At 50.3% G+C, this 17,566-nt stretch overlaps 1 protein-coding gene across 3 annotated transcripts in view; it reads right to left on the bottom strand.

Annotated features, from left to right (window-relative positions):
- The window catches only part of srgap3 (SLIT-ROBO Rho GTPase activating protein 3), a 301,988-nt gene that overhangs the window by 34,322 nt on the left and 250,100 nt on the right, over window positions 1-17,566 (bottom strand). For all 3 annotated transcript variants that reach the window (XM_038810792.1, XM_038810793.1, XM_038810794.1), the window contains exons 15-16: window positions 12,311-12,445; window positions 561-666 (exon numbers count right to left, since the gene is read on the bottom strand). In XM_038810792.1, the coding sequence (XP_038666720.1) occupies window positions 561-666; window positions 12,311-12,445 (241 nt within the window). The remainder of the gene's footprint in view (window positions 1-560; window positions 667-12,310; window positions 12,446-17,566) is intronic.

Genomic DNA, 17,566 nt, shown 5'->3' with positions numbered 1-17,566 from the left:
TCTCGACCTTGTCCCTCGCCTGAGGTGTGGTGACCCTGAGGTAAATCACCACCAGTCAGCTCTCAAAGGGGAGGGCAGCGTATGGTCCTTGGAGACTCCATTACTGAGCAGGGCCTTGCTGTGGGTATCAGGAACCTGGTAAGGTGTGGGGAACTAGGAATCAGCCTCAAGGGCAATTAGGGATGGGCAATAAATGCTGGCACAGCCTGCGACGCTCAGGTCCCATGAATTCATTAAAAAAAATATTAAGTGACCTCCTGTTCGACAGTGCGCATGAGTGGATACCCAGCCAGGTCACAGAATCAGACTTGGAGGTGAAGTTTCCCCAGTATCGAGCAGACACTCTCTCACTCTCCTGGGTTAGGTTGGCATCTGGAGGGATGGGAACTGGAGAGCAGCTGGTGGCAATGAAGCCCAGGAAGAAATCTGTGCGTTTGGTAGGTGGGTGGGAAGGAGAAATGATAATAAATATAGCAGGTCACATCCGGATTCTGCTTGGAATGTCATGTCCGAGAGAGAGAGATGGAGAAGGAGTTGGGAGGCGATGAGATGGCACTTACTGGTTGAGGAAGGCAAAGAGATATCTCATCACGATGATGACTGTCCGTGAGAGGGTCACGATGATCTGCTGGAGGTGGTGAGTTCGCTCGATGGCACTCTCGATCTCTGCAAGCAAGACAAGGGAAGAGAGTTTTAGGTACGTTGCGTCTCGGTATCCCCTAAACAATCCGCGCCAGAACGCACAAGGCTGTCCGACATTTAAAAACCACGCAATGTTGGATGACTTCCCACCAGTAAAACCCAGGAGAGGAGTATAACAGGGGTCCCCAAACCCACAACTAGTACAATGGCGTATGTGAGACCAAGTCCCACAAAGGGTTAACTGTAATAGTCTGTGATGTCGTAGAAGGAAGTGACCGGAAAGCAGCAATGGAAAGAAACAAGTGTAAGGGGAGTGTTCTCACAATCAAAACTATTTTACAATAACGTTGAGTGTTTGCAGCTGGCAATCTTCGGGAATTATTGAAATTACTCCAAACCAACAACATAATATACATAACACACATTTAATATTATTGTCCAAAGTCAAACCGACCCATATCTCATTATCTTTTATTTACCGCACCCGGATTCCCTACATTAGGCACGGGATATTTGTTTATTCCTGAAGAAGTCATATTTGACTTAAAATATAACTCTTGTTTCTCTCCCCACAGTTCTGCCAGACTTACTGAGTATTTCCAGCACTTTTTTTTATTCCAGAATATTTTCTCTGACATTGGCTTTTCTTCTGCCATAAGAATTTTTTGAGATAGTTTCACAGGAGCTACACGTGATGCCGGTGACTGTGAAGGGCTTGATGATTGGGAAGTGAACCACTAGGGTAAAGACTCGGCTCAGTGGGAGTACTCCAGTTCCCAGAGTCACAGCGAGAGGTTGTGGCAAATAGCATGAGTACATTTATAATACAGCCAGGCAAGAAGGTGAGGGAGAAATTAATAGAGAGATACGCTGATATGGTGAGATGATGCAGGGATGGGAGGAGGCTCGTGCGGAGCATTAACACCAGTATGGACGAGCTGGCCTGTGAAATTCTATGTCTTTGAATCTGAAGTCGGTGCCTTGTGTGTAGTCAAGCAGTGCCCCAAAAGTGCAATCTGTTCCAACCCGGTTACTCAAAGCACACAATGGCCTCTTTGTCCGAGCACAATCAGACTAAAGCTCACAAAGCAGAAACCTCAAGGACACACACACACTTCCTGCATACTGATTGACCAACTTTATATTCCCTGCTTAATAGGTCTCTCTCACTCTCACAAGCCCCTCCCTCATGGCTATCCAATAATAGCTTCTGAATAACACCACTTGCTGTTAACTGTTAATAAAATGCATGATGTCTTTACTTTGTTTAGGCAATCCTATTTCCCCTTTCGATCTGCCTTTTTTATTTCTTCACAGGGTGTGGGCTCCGCTGACTAGGCCAGCATTTGTTGCCCATCCCTAATTGCCCCCTAATTGTTGGTGCTGAGCCGCCTTCTTGAACCACTGCAGCCCATGTCGTGTAGGTACACCCAGAGTGCTATTAGGGAGGGAGTCCAGGATTTTGACATAGAACAGCGATATATTTCCATGTAAGGATGGTGAGTGACTTGGAGGGGAACCTCCAGGTGGTGGTGTTCCCAGGTATCTGCTGCTCCTGTCCTCCTAGATGGTAGTGGCCGTGGGTTTGGAAGGTGCTGTCTAAGGAACCGTGGAGAGTTGCTGCAGTGAATCCTGTAGACGGTACACACGGGTGCTACTGTTCGTCAGGGGTGGAGGGAATACTTAATGTGGTGAATGGGGTGTAAATAAAGCCAACTGCTTTGACTGGATGGTGCTGAGCTTTTTGAGTGTTGTTAGAGTCATGTTGTTGCACTCATCCAAGCAAGTGGAGAGCATTCCGTCACACTCCTGACTTGTTCCTTGCAGATGTTGGACTGGAGTTGGGGAGTCAGGAGATGAATTACTTGCTGCTGGATTCCTAACCTCTGACCTACGCTTGCAGCCACAGTATTTATGTGGCTGGCCCAGTTCAATTTCTGGTCAATGGTAATCCCCAGTGGGGGTTATAGTGGGGGAATTAGCGATGCCAATGCTATTGAGTGTCATAGGGTGATGGCTCGATTCTCTCTTGCTTGTGATGGTAATTTCCTGGCACTTGTGTGGAGTGAATGTTACTTGCCACTTATCAGTCCACGTCTGGATATTGTCCAGGTCTTGCTGAATATGGACATGGACTGCTTCAGCGTCTGAGGTGGTGTGAATGGTACTAAAAATTGTGTAATCATCAGCAAACATTTCCACTTCTACCCTAATGATGGAGGACAGATCGTTGATGAAGCAGTTGAAGATGATTAGGCCTCAGACACTACCCTGAGGATCTCCTGCAGCAGTATCTTGGGACTGAGATGATTGGCCTCCAACAACCGCAACCAACTTCCTTTGTGCAAGATATGACTCCAATCATGGAGAGTTTTCCTCTCATTCTCTTTTATTCTAGTTTTTCCAGGATCCTTGATGCCACATTCCATCAAATGATGTCAAGGGCAGTCACTCTCACTTCACCTCTTATGTTCAGCTCTTTTGTCCATGTTTGGACCAAGATTGTAATGAGCACCTAGAAGAGAGAGCGACACCAGAGTAGACAGTCAGCAGCACTGAGAGTGACACCAGGGTAGACAGTCAACAGCACTGAGAGCTGGAATAGAGGCTACAAGGGAGAGAGCTGATGCACATCAGGTGGAGGCAGGAATACCCCAGACAAGACAGCAGTCGGAGGGCTGCTGGATCCCAGGACTCAGCTGGGTCCCAGTCTGATGCTGAGCCTGTGGTACACAGGTACCCGGAGCTGGTGGAGACGATAGGGGAAGACGTCAGCGGCACTCCAGCAGGTCCATAGCTGACTGGAGGAGTCCCTGAGGCTATGGGCGCAGGAGATATCGCCGGCAAAGCGTGGCACCGAGGCCAACACTGCTAGGGAGGTAACCACAGTGGAGAGCCTGTTGCATGACGTCGGCACCATTAGTGAAAGTGTCCAAGGCGTCACGCAGTCGGTGACAGCCACGGCTGAGGGTCTCGACAGAATGTCTGCCTCACTGGGGACTGTCACCCAGGTACCTGGCTGACCTTAAACAGGTTCTGTGGGACATGTCCCATTCTCAGGTGGGCATTGCCGAGGCACTGCGGAGCTTGTCCCAGTCACTGAGGAGCATCGCTGAGGAGCATCGACACAATGCTGCAGACCATGGGGAACCGCCAGGGCTGGCAGGGCCAAACAATGCAGGGGCAGCCGGGGCTCAAATAAGCTGCTCCTCTATCCCAATTTGAACCCCACGGCCCTATGGGCACTGACCGGGTGGAGGGGGCACTGGGTGCAAACCCAGACACGTCCCATGGAGTGCCAACGGTGGCTTGCAGCTCCTCTGAGTTCCATCCCTCTGATGAGGCCGCGTCATGAAGTCAGCACACGGGACAGGGTGGCACGGCTGTGCATGTGCCGCCAAGTGAGCCGAGGCCCTCCAATCCCAGAGCCCCCAGAGGATGCCCACCAGGGGCATCGAAGGTCACGGGATGAGGTAGGCATCTGGCTGCCTCCACCTCAGATGTGTATCCTGGGGAAACACCTAGATAATTGGCTTCTCCCCACACTACGGCGAGATCCCATTTTCGCCTTCAGGCGCGGCCGGTTGCATCACAAACTGTTTGGTAGCTGGTGCGGTTCTCGTTTTTGCCTTTCCCGATATTCACAGGCCTAATTTCGCTTGAGTGAGAGCGCAACAAGGCCGGAGAATCACGCCCTTAGAATTTGTTTCAACACAGAGACGCTGAATTCAGAGATCGGGCCACCAGTTTGAAAGAGTGCCCCGATCTCTAAGTGAGCTTACACCCCCCTACCCATGGGCAATGTCACCCCCCACACACATGGGCACTACCCCCCCCTCCCCCCACCATGTGAGGACACCTCGCTATGTGGTCCCTGGAGGCTTCCTATTCAAGGACCCCTTTCCCTCTTACAATCCCCTTCCAGGACCCTCACCCGTCAGCCTCTCAGCCTTCCATTGGCCCCAACTTACCCGCTGTGAAACCCCCCATTCTTCAAACCCCCCCTCCACCCTCCTTTCATGGGCATGGCCCCCCTCAGGCCCTAACCCTTGGCAGTGCCACCTTGACACCCAGGCAACCTTGCACTGCCACCCTGGCAGCGTTCTTGCCAACTTGGCAGTGCCACCCGGGCACCTTGGTGTTCCAGGAGGAGGGCTCAGGAACCACCCTGCACTGACCCTGACCACCCATCGGCTTCCGATGGCCTGGGAGACCCCCTCAGGTCCCGTTCCGCCTGGCCTACCTTCACATGGACCAGTACTGAACGGCACCTGACTGCAGCCTCTCTGGGGAGGTCGGTAGATCCCGGGAGGCCGTTAGATATCGGGTTAACTCACCTAAGTAGGTATAAACCCCACAGGCGGATGCCATTTGGCCACACCCCTTTTGAGCCAGTTTCCGATTCCGACACCTCATGGGACTTGGGTACACCCTGCGAGGTGTGGAGGCTGATGGGAAGCCCACATGAGGTGATTCCCAGGTTCTACTGTCCGGTAAATCACGCCCAAAGAGTAGGAATAAACGGCTCTTTTTCTAAATGGCAGGTAGTGACAAATGGGGTACCACAAAGATCTGTGCTATTCACAATATAAATGATTTATATGAGGGAAGGAAATTTGCAGATGATACAAAGCTGTTTGGGAGGATGAGCTGTGAGGAGAATGCAGAGATTCTTCAGCGTGATTTGGCAAGTTGAATGAGTGAGCAAATGTATGGCTGATGCAGTATAATGTGGATAAATGTGAGGTTATCCACTTTGGCAGAAAAAACAGGTAGTCAGATTATTATTTAATGGCTCCAGATTGAGAGAGGGGAGTGTGCAACGGGACATGGGTGTCCTTGTACATCAGTCGCTGAAGGTAAGCATGTAGGTGCAGCAGGTGGTGAAGAAGGCAAATGGTAGTCAGCCTTCATAGTGAGAGGATTTTTTAAAAAATCCATTTACGGGATGTGGAGGTCACTGGTTAGGCAGCATTTATTGCCCATCCTTAGTTGCCCTTCAGAAGGTGGTGGTGAGCAGCCTTCTTGAACTGCTGAAGTCCTCGAGGTGTAGGTACACCCACTGTGCTGTTGGGAAGTTCCAGGAGTTTGACCCAGTGACAGTGAAGGATCGGCGATATACTTCCAAGTCAGGGTGGTGAGTGACTTGTAGGGGAACCTCCAAGTGGTAGGGTTCCCAGGTATCTGCTGCTCCTGTCCTTTTGAATGATAGTGGTTGTGGGTTTGGAAGGTGCTGTCTAAGGAACCTTGGTGAGTTACTGCAGTGCATCTTGTAGATTGTACACATGGCTGCCACTGTTTGTCAGTGGTGGAGAGTTTGAATGTTTGCGGAACGGGGAGCAATCAAGTGGGCTGCTTTGTCCTGAACGGTGTTGAGCTTCTTGAGTGTTGTTGGAGCTGCACTCATCCAGGAAAGTGGAGAGTATTCCATTATACTCCTGACTTGCGTCTTGTAGATGGTGGACAAGCTTTGGGGGGTCAGGAGGTGAGTTACTTACCTTAAGATTCCGAGCCTTTGAGCTGCCCTGGTAGCCACAGTATTAATATGGTTAGTCCAGTTCAATTTTTGATCAATGGTAACCCCTAGGATGTTGATCGCCAGGATTTGAGTACAGGAGCAGGGATATCTTGCTGCAATTATACATGGCCTTGGTGAGACCACACCTGGGATAGTTTGTGCAGTTTTGGTGTCCTTGTCTGAGAAAGGATGTTCTTGCAATGAAAGGAGTGCAGGAAAGGTTTACCAGACTGATTCCTGGGAGGCAGGACTGTCATATGAGGAGAAATTCATAGAATCCCTACAGTGTAGGAGGCCATTCGGCCCATTGAGTCTGCCCCGACCCTTGGAAGAGCACACATGCCTCCACCCTATCCCAGTAACCCTACCTAACCTTTTGGACACTAAGGTACAATTTAGCATGGCCAATCCAACTAACCTGCACATCTTTGGACTGTGGGAGGAAACCGGAGCACCTGGAGGAAACCCACGCAGACACGGGGAGAAAGTGCAAACTCCACGCAGACAATCACTCGAGGCCGGAATTGAACCTGGGTCCCTGGAGGCAATAGTGCTGACGACTGTGCCACCATGCCGCCCTGACATGAGTCGGTTAGGATTATATTCGCTGGAGTTCAGAAGAATGAGGAGGATCTCACAGAAACCTATAAAATTCTAACAAGACTGGGCAGGGTAGATGCAAGAATGATGTTCCCGAAGGTAGGGGCTTCCAGAACCAGGGATCACCGACTGAGGAAACAAGGCAAACCATTTAGGACAGAAATGAGGAGAAATTTCTTCTCCCAGAGAGTGGTGAGCCTATGGAATTCACTACTGCAGATTGCAGTTAAGACCAAAACATTGTATATTTTCAAAAAGAATTTAGCTCTCGGGGCTAAAGAGATCAAAGGATTATGGGTTACTGAGCTGGATGATCAGCTATGATCATAATGAATGGTGGAGCAGGCTCGAAGGGCCAAATGGTCTTCTCCTGCTCCTATTTTTGATGTTCCTATGAAATGAAATGAAAATCGCTTATTGTCACAAGTAGGCTTCAATGAAGTTACTGTGAAAAGCCCCTAGTCGCCACATTCCAGCGCCTGTCCGGGGAGGCTGGTACGAGAATCGAACCGTGCTGCTGGCCTGCTTGGTCTGCTTTAAAAGCCAGTGATTTAGCCCAGTGAGCTAAACCAGCCCCTGAGGTTGGAGCTAAGTGATGGAACCAAAATTCATTTAAAAAAAATTTTTTTTTTTTTTTTTTTTTACAGTACCCAATTCTTATTTTTCCAATTAAGGGGCAATTTCGCGTGACCAATCCACCTAACCTGCACAGCTTGGGTTGTGGGAGTGAGAACCACGTAGATATGGAGAGAATGTGCAAACTCCACATGGACAGTCATCCGGTGCTGGGGTCGAACCTGAATCTTCTGCACTGTGAGGCAGCAGTGCTAACCAGTGAACCACTGTGCCGGCCCAGGAACCGAAACTGAATGTCAGTGAGCAGATTATTGCTGTTAAAGTGCTGCTTGATAGCGCTGTCCAGGACCTCTTCCATCACTTTACTGATGGTTGAGAGTAGACTGATCAGTTGGAAATTGGCCTGGTCGGGTGTACCCTGATTTTTGTGGACAGAGCACACTATTATCGGGGGTGATAGCCTTTGCAGTATCCAGTTTTGTCAGCTGTTTCTTTTAAAATATATATTTTTATTGGTTTGCATTTATTTATATCAACATTGCAAGGAACATCACAAAAATAATAAGAAATCTACAAAATGGGAATAAGAAAAAAAAATAGGTATGCACACAAAGGTGACACATATATACAGATATGGGGCCCCTAACTGTGGGCCCCCAGTGATCTGTTACCATATTGTATTAATTATATCCATGTTGCCTCTTGGTATTGAACCATACCAGGGGCATGTTTGGTGCCACCCAGGCGTATGTTGGTGCTGTTGTTGCGGTCGCACCCATGTGCTTCCCTGCTATTGGTCCTCTCTGGCTCCTCTGCCCTGCTTATTCTGTATTCTGGTTGAAGTCACCCCCCTCATCTTTTCATATCGCCCCCCCACTCTTCCATAATCTGTATCGGTCTTCCCCCACCATCCCTCTTTCTCCCACCCCCGCTCATTGGCTTTTGGTCACAAACAAGCCTTTGAACAAGCTGGTGAATTGAAATGAAATGAAATGGAATTGCTTCCATGTGTTGAGGAAACCTTCTTCCATATTTCGAATTGTGAATTTTATTTTTTTTACCAATTTAAGGAATTCTGCTAAGCCGGACAGTCAGTCTGTGGCCTTGGGCTGTGCTGCTGATCTTCAGCTGAGCAGGAGTCTCCAGCGGGAGGCAAAGGCTAGGGCATCTGCTCCTCTCCCGCATAAAGAGCTCTGGCTGTTCTGATAACCCAAAGACTGCCACGAGTGGGCGGAGCACCCTCACCCCCACAACCTTGGACATGGCGACTTCAGCTGTTTCTTGATATCACGTGGAGTGAATCGAATTGGCATCTGTGGCAAGACTGACATTTGTGATGCTGGGGACCTCCACTCGGCGTTTCTGACTGAAGATTGTTGAGAATGCTTCAGCTTTGTCTTCTGCGCTGATGTGCTGGACTCCACTTTTATTGCGAATGGGAATATTTGTGGAACCTCCTCCTCCAGTGAGTTGTGTCGTTGCCCACCACCATTCACGGCTGGATACTGCAGAGCTTTTGAGTTGATCCATTGGTTCTGATTATCGCATGCTGCTTCCACAACTTGGCATTAGTTGCATTTGTCCTGATTTTCTTTGTGTTAGCTTCACCAGGTTGACACTTCATTTTAGGTATGCCTGGGTGTTGCTCCTCATGCTCTCCTGCACTTTTTATTGAACCAGAGTTGATCCCCTGGCTGGGCAAGAATGGTAGAGTGGGGGATACATCAGGCCATGAGGTTGCAGATTGTGGTTGAATATAATACTGCTGCTGCTGCTGATGGCCCACAGCTCCCCATGGATGCCCAGTCTTGAGTTGCTAGATGTGTTCTGAATCTACCCCATTTAGTACGATGACAGTGCCACACAACACGATGGAGGGTGTCTTCAATGTGAAGATGGAACATCATCTTTACATGGGCTGTGTGGCGGCAACTCCTCCAAAACTATCATGGACAGGTATATCTATGACAGGTAGATTGGTGAGGATGAGGTCAAGTAAGCTATTCCCTCTTGTTGCTTCCATCTGCTGCAGGCCCATACTAGTAGCTATTTCAATCAGAACCTGGACAGCTCAATCAGTAGAGTACAACTGAGCCAATGAGCAGCTCTTGGTGACGGACATTGACGTTCCCCACCAGACTACATTATGTGCCCTTGACAGTCTCAATGCTTCCTCCAAGTGGTGTTCAACATGGATAAGTGCGGATTCATCAGCTGATGGGGTGGAGCGGAGGGCCGGTATGTGGTAATTAGCAGGATACTTCCTTGCTCATGTTTGAGCTGATGCCATGAGACTTCATGTTGAGGATTTCCTCCCAACTGTATACCACTGTGCAGCCATCTCTGGTGGGTCATCCTGCTGGTGGGTCAGGATATAGCCAGTGATGGCGATGACTGTGTCTGGGACTGTAAGGTATGATCCCGTGACTAGTCTGTGGGGCAGCTCTTCCAATTTTAACACAAAACTCCAGATGTTAATAATAATAATAAAAATAACCTTTTATTGTCACAAGTATGAACTTACTATGAAAAGCCCCTTTAAGGAGGGCTTTGCAGGGTTGACAGAGCTGGGTGTGCAATTGTCATTTCCAGTGCCTAGATCAATTTTTGACTTTTCCTTAGTGGTTCAGTATGACAGAGTGGCTTGCTCGGCCCATTTCAGAGGGCATTTAGATTCAACCACATTGCCTTGGATCTGGAGTCACATGTAGGCCAGACCAGGTAAGGACGGCAGATTTCCCTCAAGGACATTGGTGAACCTGATAGATTTTTGCGACAATCAATGATCGTTGTCATGGTAACTAGCATTCAATTCCAGATTTATACATTGAATTTAAATTCGACCAGCTGCCACGGTGGGATTTGAATCCCTGACCCCAGAGCATTAGCCTAGGCTTTTACTGGTCTCTTAACATTACCTGTATGCCACCTCCTCCCCTCTTTCTGGGGCACAGTTCCTGAAGCCCTAGCTGCCGTCTCTGTCCCCTGGAGGAGGCAGAATCAGGGAACAAGGAAGTGAAACTCCTGTGGAAGGTGTGAGGGGAAGAGAGGAGTGTGGACATGTGGGGCAGGTAAGGAGCAGCGCAACAAGGCCATTACGGAGACAAGGTGGAGAGGTGAAAATGGAGCAGCGTTGGAGGTCAGTTTAGATTACTACAGGCCTTCCTGCAATATGTGTACAAATCATAAAAAGCTAGGACGCACATTCAGCAGATAATTGGGAAGGCAAATGGAATGTTCGCCTTGATTTCAAAAGGAATGGAGTATCAAAATAGGGAAGTCCAGCTAAAACTGTACAAAGCACGAGTTAGACCACACCTGGAATACTGTGAACACTTTTGGTCCCCTTATCTAAGGAAAGATATACTGGCATTGGAGGCAGTCCAGAGAATGTTCACGAGGTTGATCCCGGCTATGGAGAGATTTTCTTTTGAAGAGAGGTTGAGTTGGTCGGGTCTGCATTCATTGGAGTTTCAGAGAATGAGAGGTGACCTTATTGAGACATATAGAATTCTCAGGAGCTTGGCACAGTAGATACTGAGAGATGGGCCATGGTCTCATTGAATGGCAGAGCAGACCTGATGGGCCGAGTGGCCTATTTCTGCTCCTACGTTTTATGGTCTTAATGAAGGTAAACCCAGTGAGATTGGGGATCAGCAGCTATTTTGGAAACGTCTCAGCAGTCTGCAGTGCCTTGCTAACAATGGAGACTTGACAGCATTTGTCACTGGGTACAGACATCAAAATGCATCAACCTCTGGGCCACATTTTGGGGTCAACTTCAAATCTCACCTCCTGGAGTTAATAGCCTCTGGGAAAGGTGTGTGTGTGTGTGTGTGTGTGGGGGGGGGGGGGGGGGGGGGGGGGGGGGTGGGGGGGGGGGAGAGGAAGAAATGACTTGCATGTATATAGTGTCATTCATGACCAGTGGGTATCTCAGAGGGCATCACAGCCAATTAAGTACCTTTTGAGGTGTAGTCACTGTTGTAATGCAGGAAATGTGGCAGCCAATATGCACACAGCAAGATACAGCAATCAGTAACGTGATGAAGACCAGGTAATGTTTAATGATCACACATTTGATATCTTGACCAACCAGTCCATGCTGTTTTTTATGCTTGAACATCCTCCCATCCTCATCGAAATCTACTATCGCAAAACCTCTATTTCTTTCTCTCTCAAATGCTTGTTTAGCTTCCCATTAAATACAGCTACAGCGGACCACTCCCTGTGGTAGGAGAGTTCTACATTCAATATTGACTGAGGATACTTCGCTGAAACCTTCCCCACACTTTCCCTCCCAGATGCTGATCGGCCTCGCAGCACAAAAGGCCATTTGGCCCATCATGCTTTTCCTGACCAATCAAAGGAGCTAATTAGTTCCATTCCACCTCCTCTTTCCCCTTTTTTCCTGCGCAGGAATTTATTAAGTTCCTTTTGAAAGTTGCTATTGAGTCTGCTTTTTCCATGCCTTTCAGGCAGCACCTTCCAGATCGTGACAACCTGCCTCGTAAAAATAAAACTAATTTCCCTTCTGTTTTTTGCCAAATGTTTTAAACCTGTCTGCTCTCTCGCTCTGCAGAGACCCAATGATTTGTTACCAGTTCCAGGATCATCAGGATAAATGGTACTGAACCTGTTAGGATAGTGAACCTCCCTAGGGGTGATTGGCCTTCTGAGGGCAACACAGCAGAGTGGGGGAATGATCCCAGGTGGAGGAGTTCTCCTGGGGCAGACGTATTCTAGAATTGGCTGCAAAATGCTGCTTCTCGACATGACTTGTTAGTAAATCCCTTGTTCACTAATGTAGTCTCAAAGTGCATCACTGCACTTGCTGGCTCGTGCAGGAGCAGAGTTTACAGCCAATACTGGTGGCCAAGCCACCTTTCGATACGTTGCAGCACCATCATTGCCGAGTGTCATGAAGCTACATAGGGAGTGTGATAAAGAAAAGCCTCAATGGCCCGTACTTACTAATGGAGCAGATTAAATCCAGGAATCTCTCCTTGGGGAAGAGTGGGTTTTCCAGGCCTCGGAAGTACAGCTTCAGGACACCGGCTACCGAGTTGATATCGTGTTCGTTGTGGTCATCCACTAGAGGGTCCTCACCTAGTTTGTAAAGGAAATATTATTAGTGCAAGACCTTGAGCACCGTGCTCGCAGGGAGAAGATTCAGGCACCAGGGCCACAGAAGAAAAATCTGGGCATCTGCCACTCTGAGCTACCCACTGTCAAAAGAAAGAAAAGGCCTGAATTTATATAGCATCTTTAACAGCCACCATCCGTCTCCAAACACTTCACAACTAATGAAGTACTTTTTTTTGAAGTATAGTCACTTTGGCAACATAGGGAACATGACAGTTAACTTATGCGCACTAAGCTCCCACAAAGAACAATGTGATAATGACCAAACCCCTCTATTTTTGGTGATGTCGATTGACGGGTGTAAATATTTGCTGGGATCAGAAGACATAGGAGCAGAATTAGGCCACTTGGCCAATTGAGTCTGCTCTGCCATTCAATCATGGCTGATATTTTTCACATCTCCTCCATTCTCTTGCCTTCTCCCACATAAGATCCCCCTCATCTTTCTAAACTCCAACGAGTATAGACACAGAGTCCTCAACTGTTCTTCATGCGACAAGTTCTTCATTCCAGGGATCATTCTTGTGAACCTCCTCTGGACCCTTTCCAAGGCCAGCACATCCTTACTCAGATACGGAGCCCAAAACTGCTCACAATACTCCCAATGGGGTCTGACCAAAGCCTTATACAGCCTTAGAAGTACCTTCCTGGTCTTGTATTCTAGCCCTCTTGACAAGAATGCTAAAATTGTATTTGCCTTCTTAACTGCCGACTGAACCTGCACGTTAACCTTAACAGAATTGTGAATAAGGACTCTCAAGTCCCTTTGTGCTTCTGATTTCCTAAGCATTTCCCCATTTAGAAAATAGTATATGCCTAAATTCCCCCTTCCAAAGTGCATAACCTCACACCTTTCCACATTGTATTTCATTTGCCACTTCACTGCCCACTCTCCTAGCTTGTCCAAATCCTTCTGCAGCCCGCCTGCTTCCTTTATACTACCTGTCCCTCTACAGATCTTTGTATCATCTGCAAACTTAACAACAGTGCCTTCAGTTCCTTCTTCCAGATCATTAATGTATATTGTGAAAAGTTGTGGTCCCAGCACAGACCCCTGAGGCACACCACTAGTCACCGGCTGCCATCCTGAAAAACACCCCTGTAACCCCACTCTTTGCCTTTTGCCAGTCAGCCAATCCTCTATTCATGCCAGGATTTTAACCTTAACACCATGGACTCTTAACTTATTTAACAGTCTCCTATGCAGCACCTTGTCAAAGGAGATAACTTGCCTGCTCTTCTTCAAAATAGTGCTATGGGATCCTTGACATCCGATCGGGCAGACGAGGGTCTGGGTTTAGTATCTCCTCTGAAAGCCAGCACCTTTAACAGTGCATTGGCCTCCGTGACATACGTCAGCCTCGATTGTCATGCTGAAATCCCCGTAGTGGGACTTGAACCCCTTTCCCTCTCACACCTTATCATGGGATCAGTGGGTAGTCTCCGGGGCCTACAATTCTGACCTGCAGGGTACAGCCACCTCGACACTGCCTGCTCCATTAAGGGGGTGGGCGGGCAGGATATAAGCGAAGCTCAGGAGTTACAACATCCCCAGCCTCAAAGTGATGACATCAAGCCAATTTTACGTTCACCGCAACCTCCTGAAACCCATTCTCAGTTAAAAACCTCTTGCAATAACGGGTGTTATACAATTAGAGTTATGCAGAGATGACACAAGTTACTCCAAGTTTAACAGGCATAATTTGTTAAACACTTAAGCACCTGCAGAGCTTTAAAATGTCTGCTCCATGCATCCCCTCTCGCTTCCAGCTCTTTCAACAGTTGGTTTACTTTTCCCTGACTCCATATCCAGGCTTAGCCAATCAATCACAGTGAGCAAGAATTGTAATCAAACGCATATCAAATGAACAGTACACTGAGGCCAGGTCCCAAGGCACAGGGCAACAGCATGGATCAAAGAGTAAAATTAGACAAGATAAACCAGGGAGTGCTGACTGAGTAATCGCTTTCGAGAAACAATGGACTGGGATCAATAATATCCGGTTAATATCCCTGTATTTAAGCCACGTCCGGTGTTTGAGTAGATTCAGTACTGTTTTAATATCTTAGTGTGTGAGCCAAGTAGAAATAATGTACAAAGGCCTGGAGAGAACGGCAGTGTATGGGTTAATGCAGCAGATCACAACAGGGCAAATTCCTATTTCACATTTCTTTTCACTCAAGGCGCCCAAGGGCTTGATTCCAGGTGAGTAGGTAATTGTATAATTTGTTAAAACTAATTTGCTAACAAAATCAAACACTCATTAAAACTCTATTAAGATGTGCAATCTCCCTCAATGTCAGTTAATGTACCGTATGTGAAGCTTTGCTTGCAAAACTGCTACAGTGTCAGTGAAACAGAAGCTCTCAAGATACCATCAACACCCGCTGTGTCTGCATTTTTTTACAGGCCTTATTCAAGCACCAGGATTCTGGTACAGTTCCCACTCTCTGTTTTAATTACAATTTGGCGCGCAACCCAGGGAGGGAGGGGGGAAGGGAGCAGGGAGGGAGGGGGAAGAGAGGAGGGAGGGAGGGGGAAGAGAGGAGGGAGGGAGGGGGAAGAGAGGAGGGAGGGAGGGGGAAGAGAGGAGGGTGGGAGGGGGAAGAGAGGAGGGTGGGAGGGGGAAGAGAGGAGGGTGGGAGGGGGAAGAGAGGAGGGTGGGAGGGGGAAGAGAGGAGGGTGGGAGGGGAAAGAGAGGTGGGAGGGAGGGGGAAGAGAGGCGGGAGGGGAGGGGGAAGAGAGGCGGGAGGGGAGGGGGAAGAGAGGCGGGAGGGGAGGGGGAAGAGAGGCGGGAGGGGAGGGGGAAGAGAGGCGGGAGGGAGGGGGAAGAGAGGCGGGAGGGAGGGGGAAGAGAGGCGGGAGGGAGGGGGAAGAGAGGCGGGAGGGAGGGGGAAGAGAGGCGGGAGGGAGGGGGAAGAGAGGCGGGAGGGAGGGGGAAGAGAGGCGGGAGGGAGGGGGAAGGGAGGCGGGGGGAGGGGGGAAGGGAGGGGGGAGGGAGGAGGGAGGGAGGGGGAAGGGAGGAGGGAGGGAGGGGGAAGAGAGGCGGGAGGGAGGGGGAAGAGAGGCGGGAGGGAGGGGGAAGAGAGGCGGGAGGGAGGGGGAAGAGAGGCGGGAGGGAGGGGGAAAGAGAGGCGGGAGGGAGGGGGAAGAGAGGCGGGAGGGAGGGGGAAAGAGAGGCGGGAGGGAGGGGGAAGAGAGGCGGGAGGGAGGGGGAAGAGAGGCGGGGAGGGAGGGGGAAGAGAGGAGGGAGGGAGGGGGAAGAGAGGAGGGAGGGAGGGGGAAGAGAGGAGGGAGGGAGGGGAAAGAGAGGAGGGAGGGAGGGGAAGAGGAAGAGAGGAGGGAGGGGGGAAGAGGAAGAGAGGAGGGAGGGGGAAGAGGAAGAGAGGAGGGAGGGGGAAAGAGAGAGCAGATAGGGAGGGGGAAGAGAGGGAGGGGGGAAGAGAGGGAGGGGTAAGAGAGGGAGGGGAGGAAAGAGAGGGAGGGAGGAGGGAAAAGAGGGGGAGGGGAGATGGGGAAGAGACAAGGGGGAAGAGAGGGCAGGAAAGGGAAGAGGGGAGGGAGGGAGAAGAGGGGAGGGAAGGAGGGAGGGAGGGAGGGGGGAAGAGGGGAGGGGAGAGAAGGGAGAGAGGGGGAATGGAGAGAGTGAGGAAAGGGAGAGGGGGAATGGTGAGAGTGAGGGAAAGGAGAGGGGGAATGGAGAGAGTGAGGGAAGGGAGAGAGGGGGAATGGTGAGAGTGAGGGAAGGGAGAGAGGGGGAATGGTGAGAGTGAGGGAAAGGAGGGGGGAATGGAGAGAGTGAGGGAAGGGAGAGAGTGAGGGAAGGGAGAGAGTGAGGGAATGGAGAGAGTGAGGGAAGGGAGAGAGGGGGAAGGGAGAGAGTGAGGGAAGGGAGAGAGTGAGGGAAGGGAGAGAGGGAAGGGAGAGAGAGAGGGAAGGGAGAGAGAGAGGGAAGGGAGAGAGAGAGGGAAGGGAGAGAGAGAGGAAGGGAGAGAGTGAGGGAAGGGAGAGAGTGAGGGAAGGGAGGAGTGAGGGAAGGGGAGAGGGAAGGGAGAGAGACAGGGAAGGGAGAGAGTGAGGGAAGGGAGAGAGTGAGGGAAGGGAGAGAGTGAGGGAAGGGAGAGAGGGAAGGGAGGAGAGAGAGAGGGAGGGGGAGAGAGAGGGAAGGGAGAGAGTGAGGGAATGGAGAGAGAGAGGGAAGGGAGAGAGAGGGAATGGAGAGAGAGAGGGAAGGGAGAGAGAGAGGGAAGGGAGAGAGAGAGGGAATGGAGAGAGAGAGGGAAGGGAGAGAGAGAGGGAAGGGAGAGAGTGAGGGAAGGGAGAGTGAGGGAAGGGAGAGAGTGAGGGAAGGGAGAGAGTGAGGGAGGGAGGGAGAGAGTGAGGGAAGGGAGAGAGAGAGGGAAGGGAGAGAATGAGGGAAGGGAGAGAGAGAGTGAAGGGAGAGAGAGGGGAAGGGAGAGAGTGAGGGAAGGGAGAGAGTGAGAGAAGGGAGAGAGGGGGGAAGGGAGGAGAGAGAGGGAAGGGAGAGAGAGGGAGGGAAGGGAGAGAGGGAAGGAAGGGAGAGAGAGTGAAGGGAGAGAGGGAGGGAAGGGAGAGAGTGAGGGAAGGGAGAGAGGGAGGGAAGGGAGAGAGAGAGTGAAGGGAGAGAGGGAAGGGAGAGAGTGAGGGAAGGGAGAGAGGGGGAAGGGAGAGAGAGGGAAGGGAGAGAGTGAGAGAAGGAGAGTGAGGTAAGGGAGAGAGTGAGGGGATGGAGTGAGTGAGGGAAGGGAGAGAGGAGGGAAGGGAGAAAGAGGGAAGGGAGAGAGAGGGAAGGGAGAGAGGAGGGAATGGAGAGAGGGAGGGAAGGGAGAGAGGGAGGGAAGGGAGAGAGGGAGGGAAGGGAGAGAGGGAGGGAAGGGAGAGAGGGAGGGAAGGGAGAGAGGAGGGAAGGGAGAGAGGGAAGGGAGAAAGGGGGAATGGCTAGACTGAGGGAAGGGAGAGAGGGAGGGAAGGGAGAGAGAGGGAAGGGAGAGAGAGAGGGAGGGAGAGAGGGAGGGAAGGGAGAGAGTGAGGGAAGGGAGAGAGAGAGGGAGAGAGAGAGGGAA

The sequence above is a fragment of the Scyliorhinus canicula genome, chromosome 11 (genome assembly GCF_902713615.1).
Source record: "Scyliorhinus canicula chromosome 11, sScyCan1.1, whole genome shotgun sequence".
Taxonomy (NCBI): Eukaryota; Metazoa; Chordata; class Chondrichthyes; order Carcharhiniformes; family Scyliorhinidae; genus Scyliorhinus; species Scyliorhinus canicula.
Note: the sequence above shows the minus strand (reverse complement) of the source record. Positions and strands in the feature narration are given on the sequence as shown.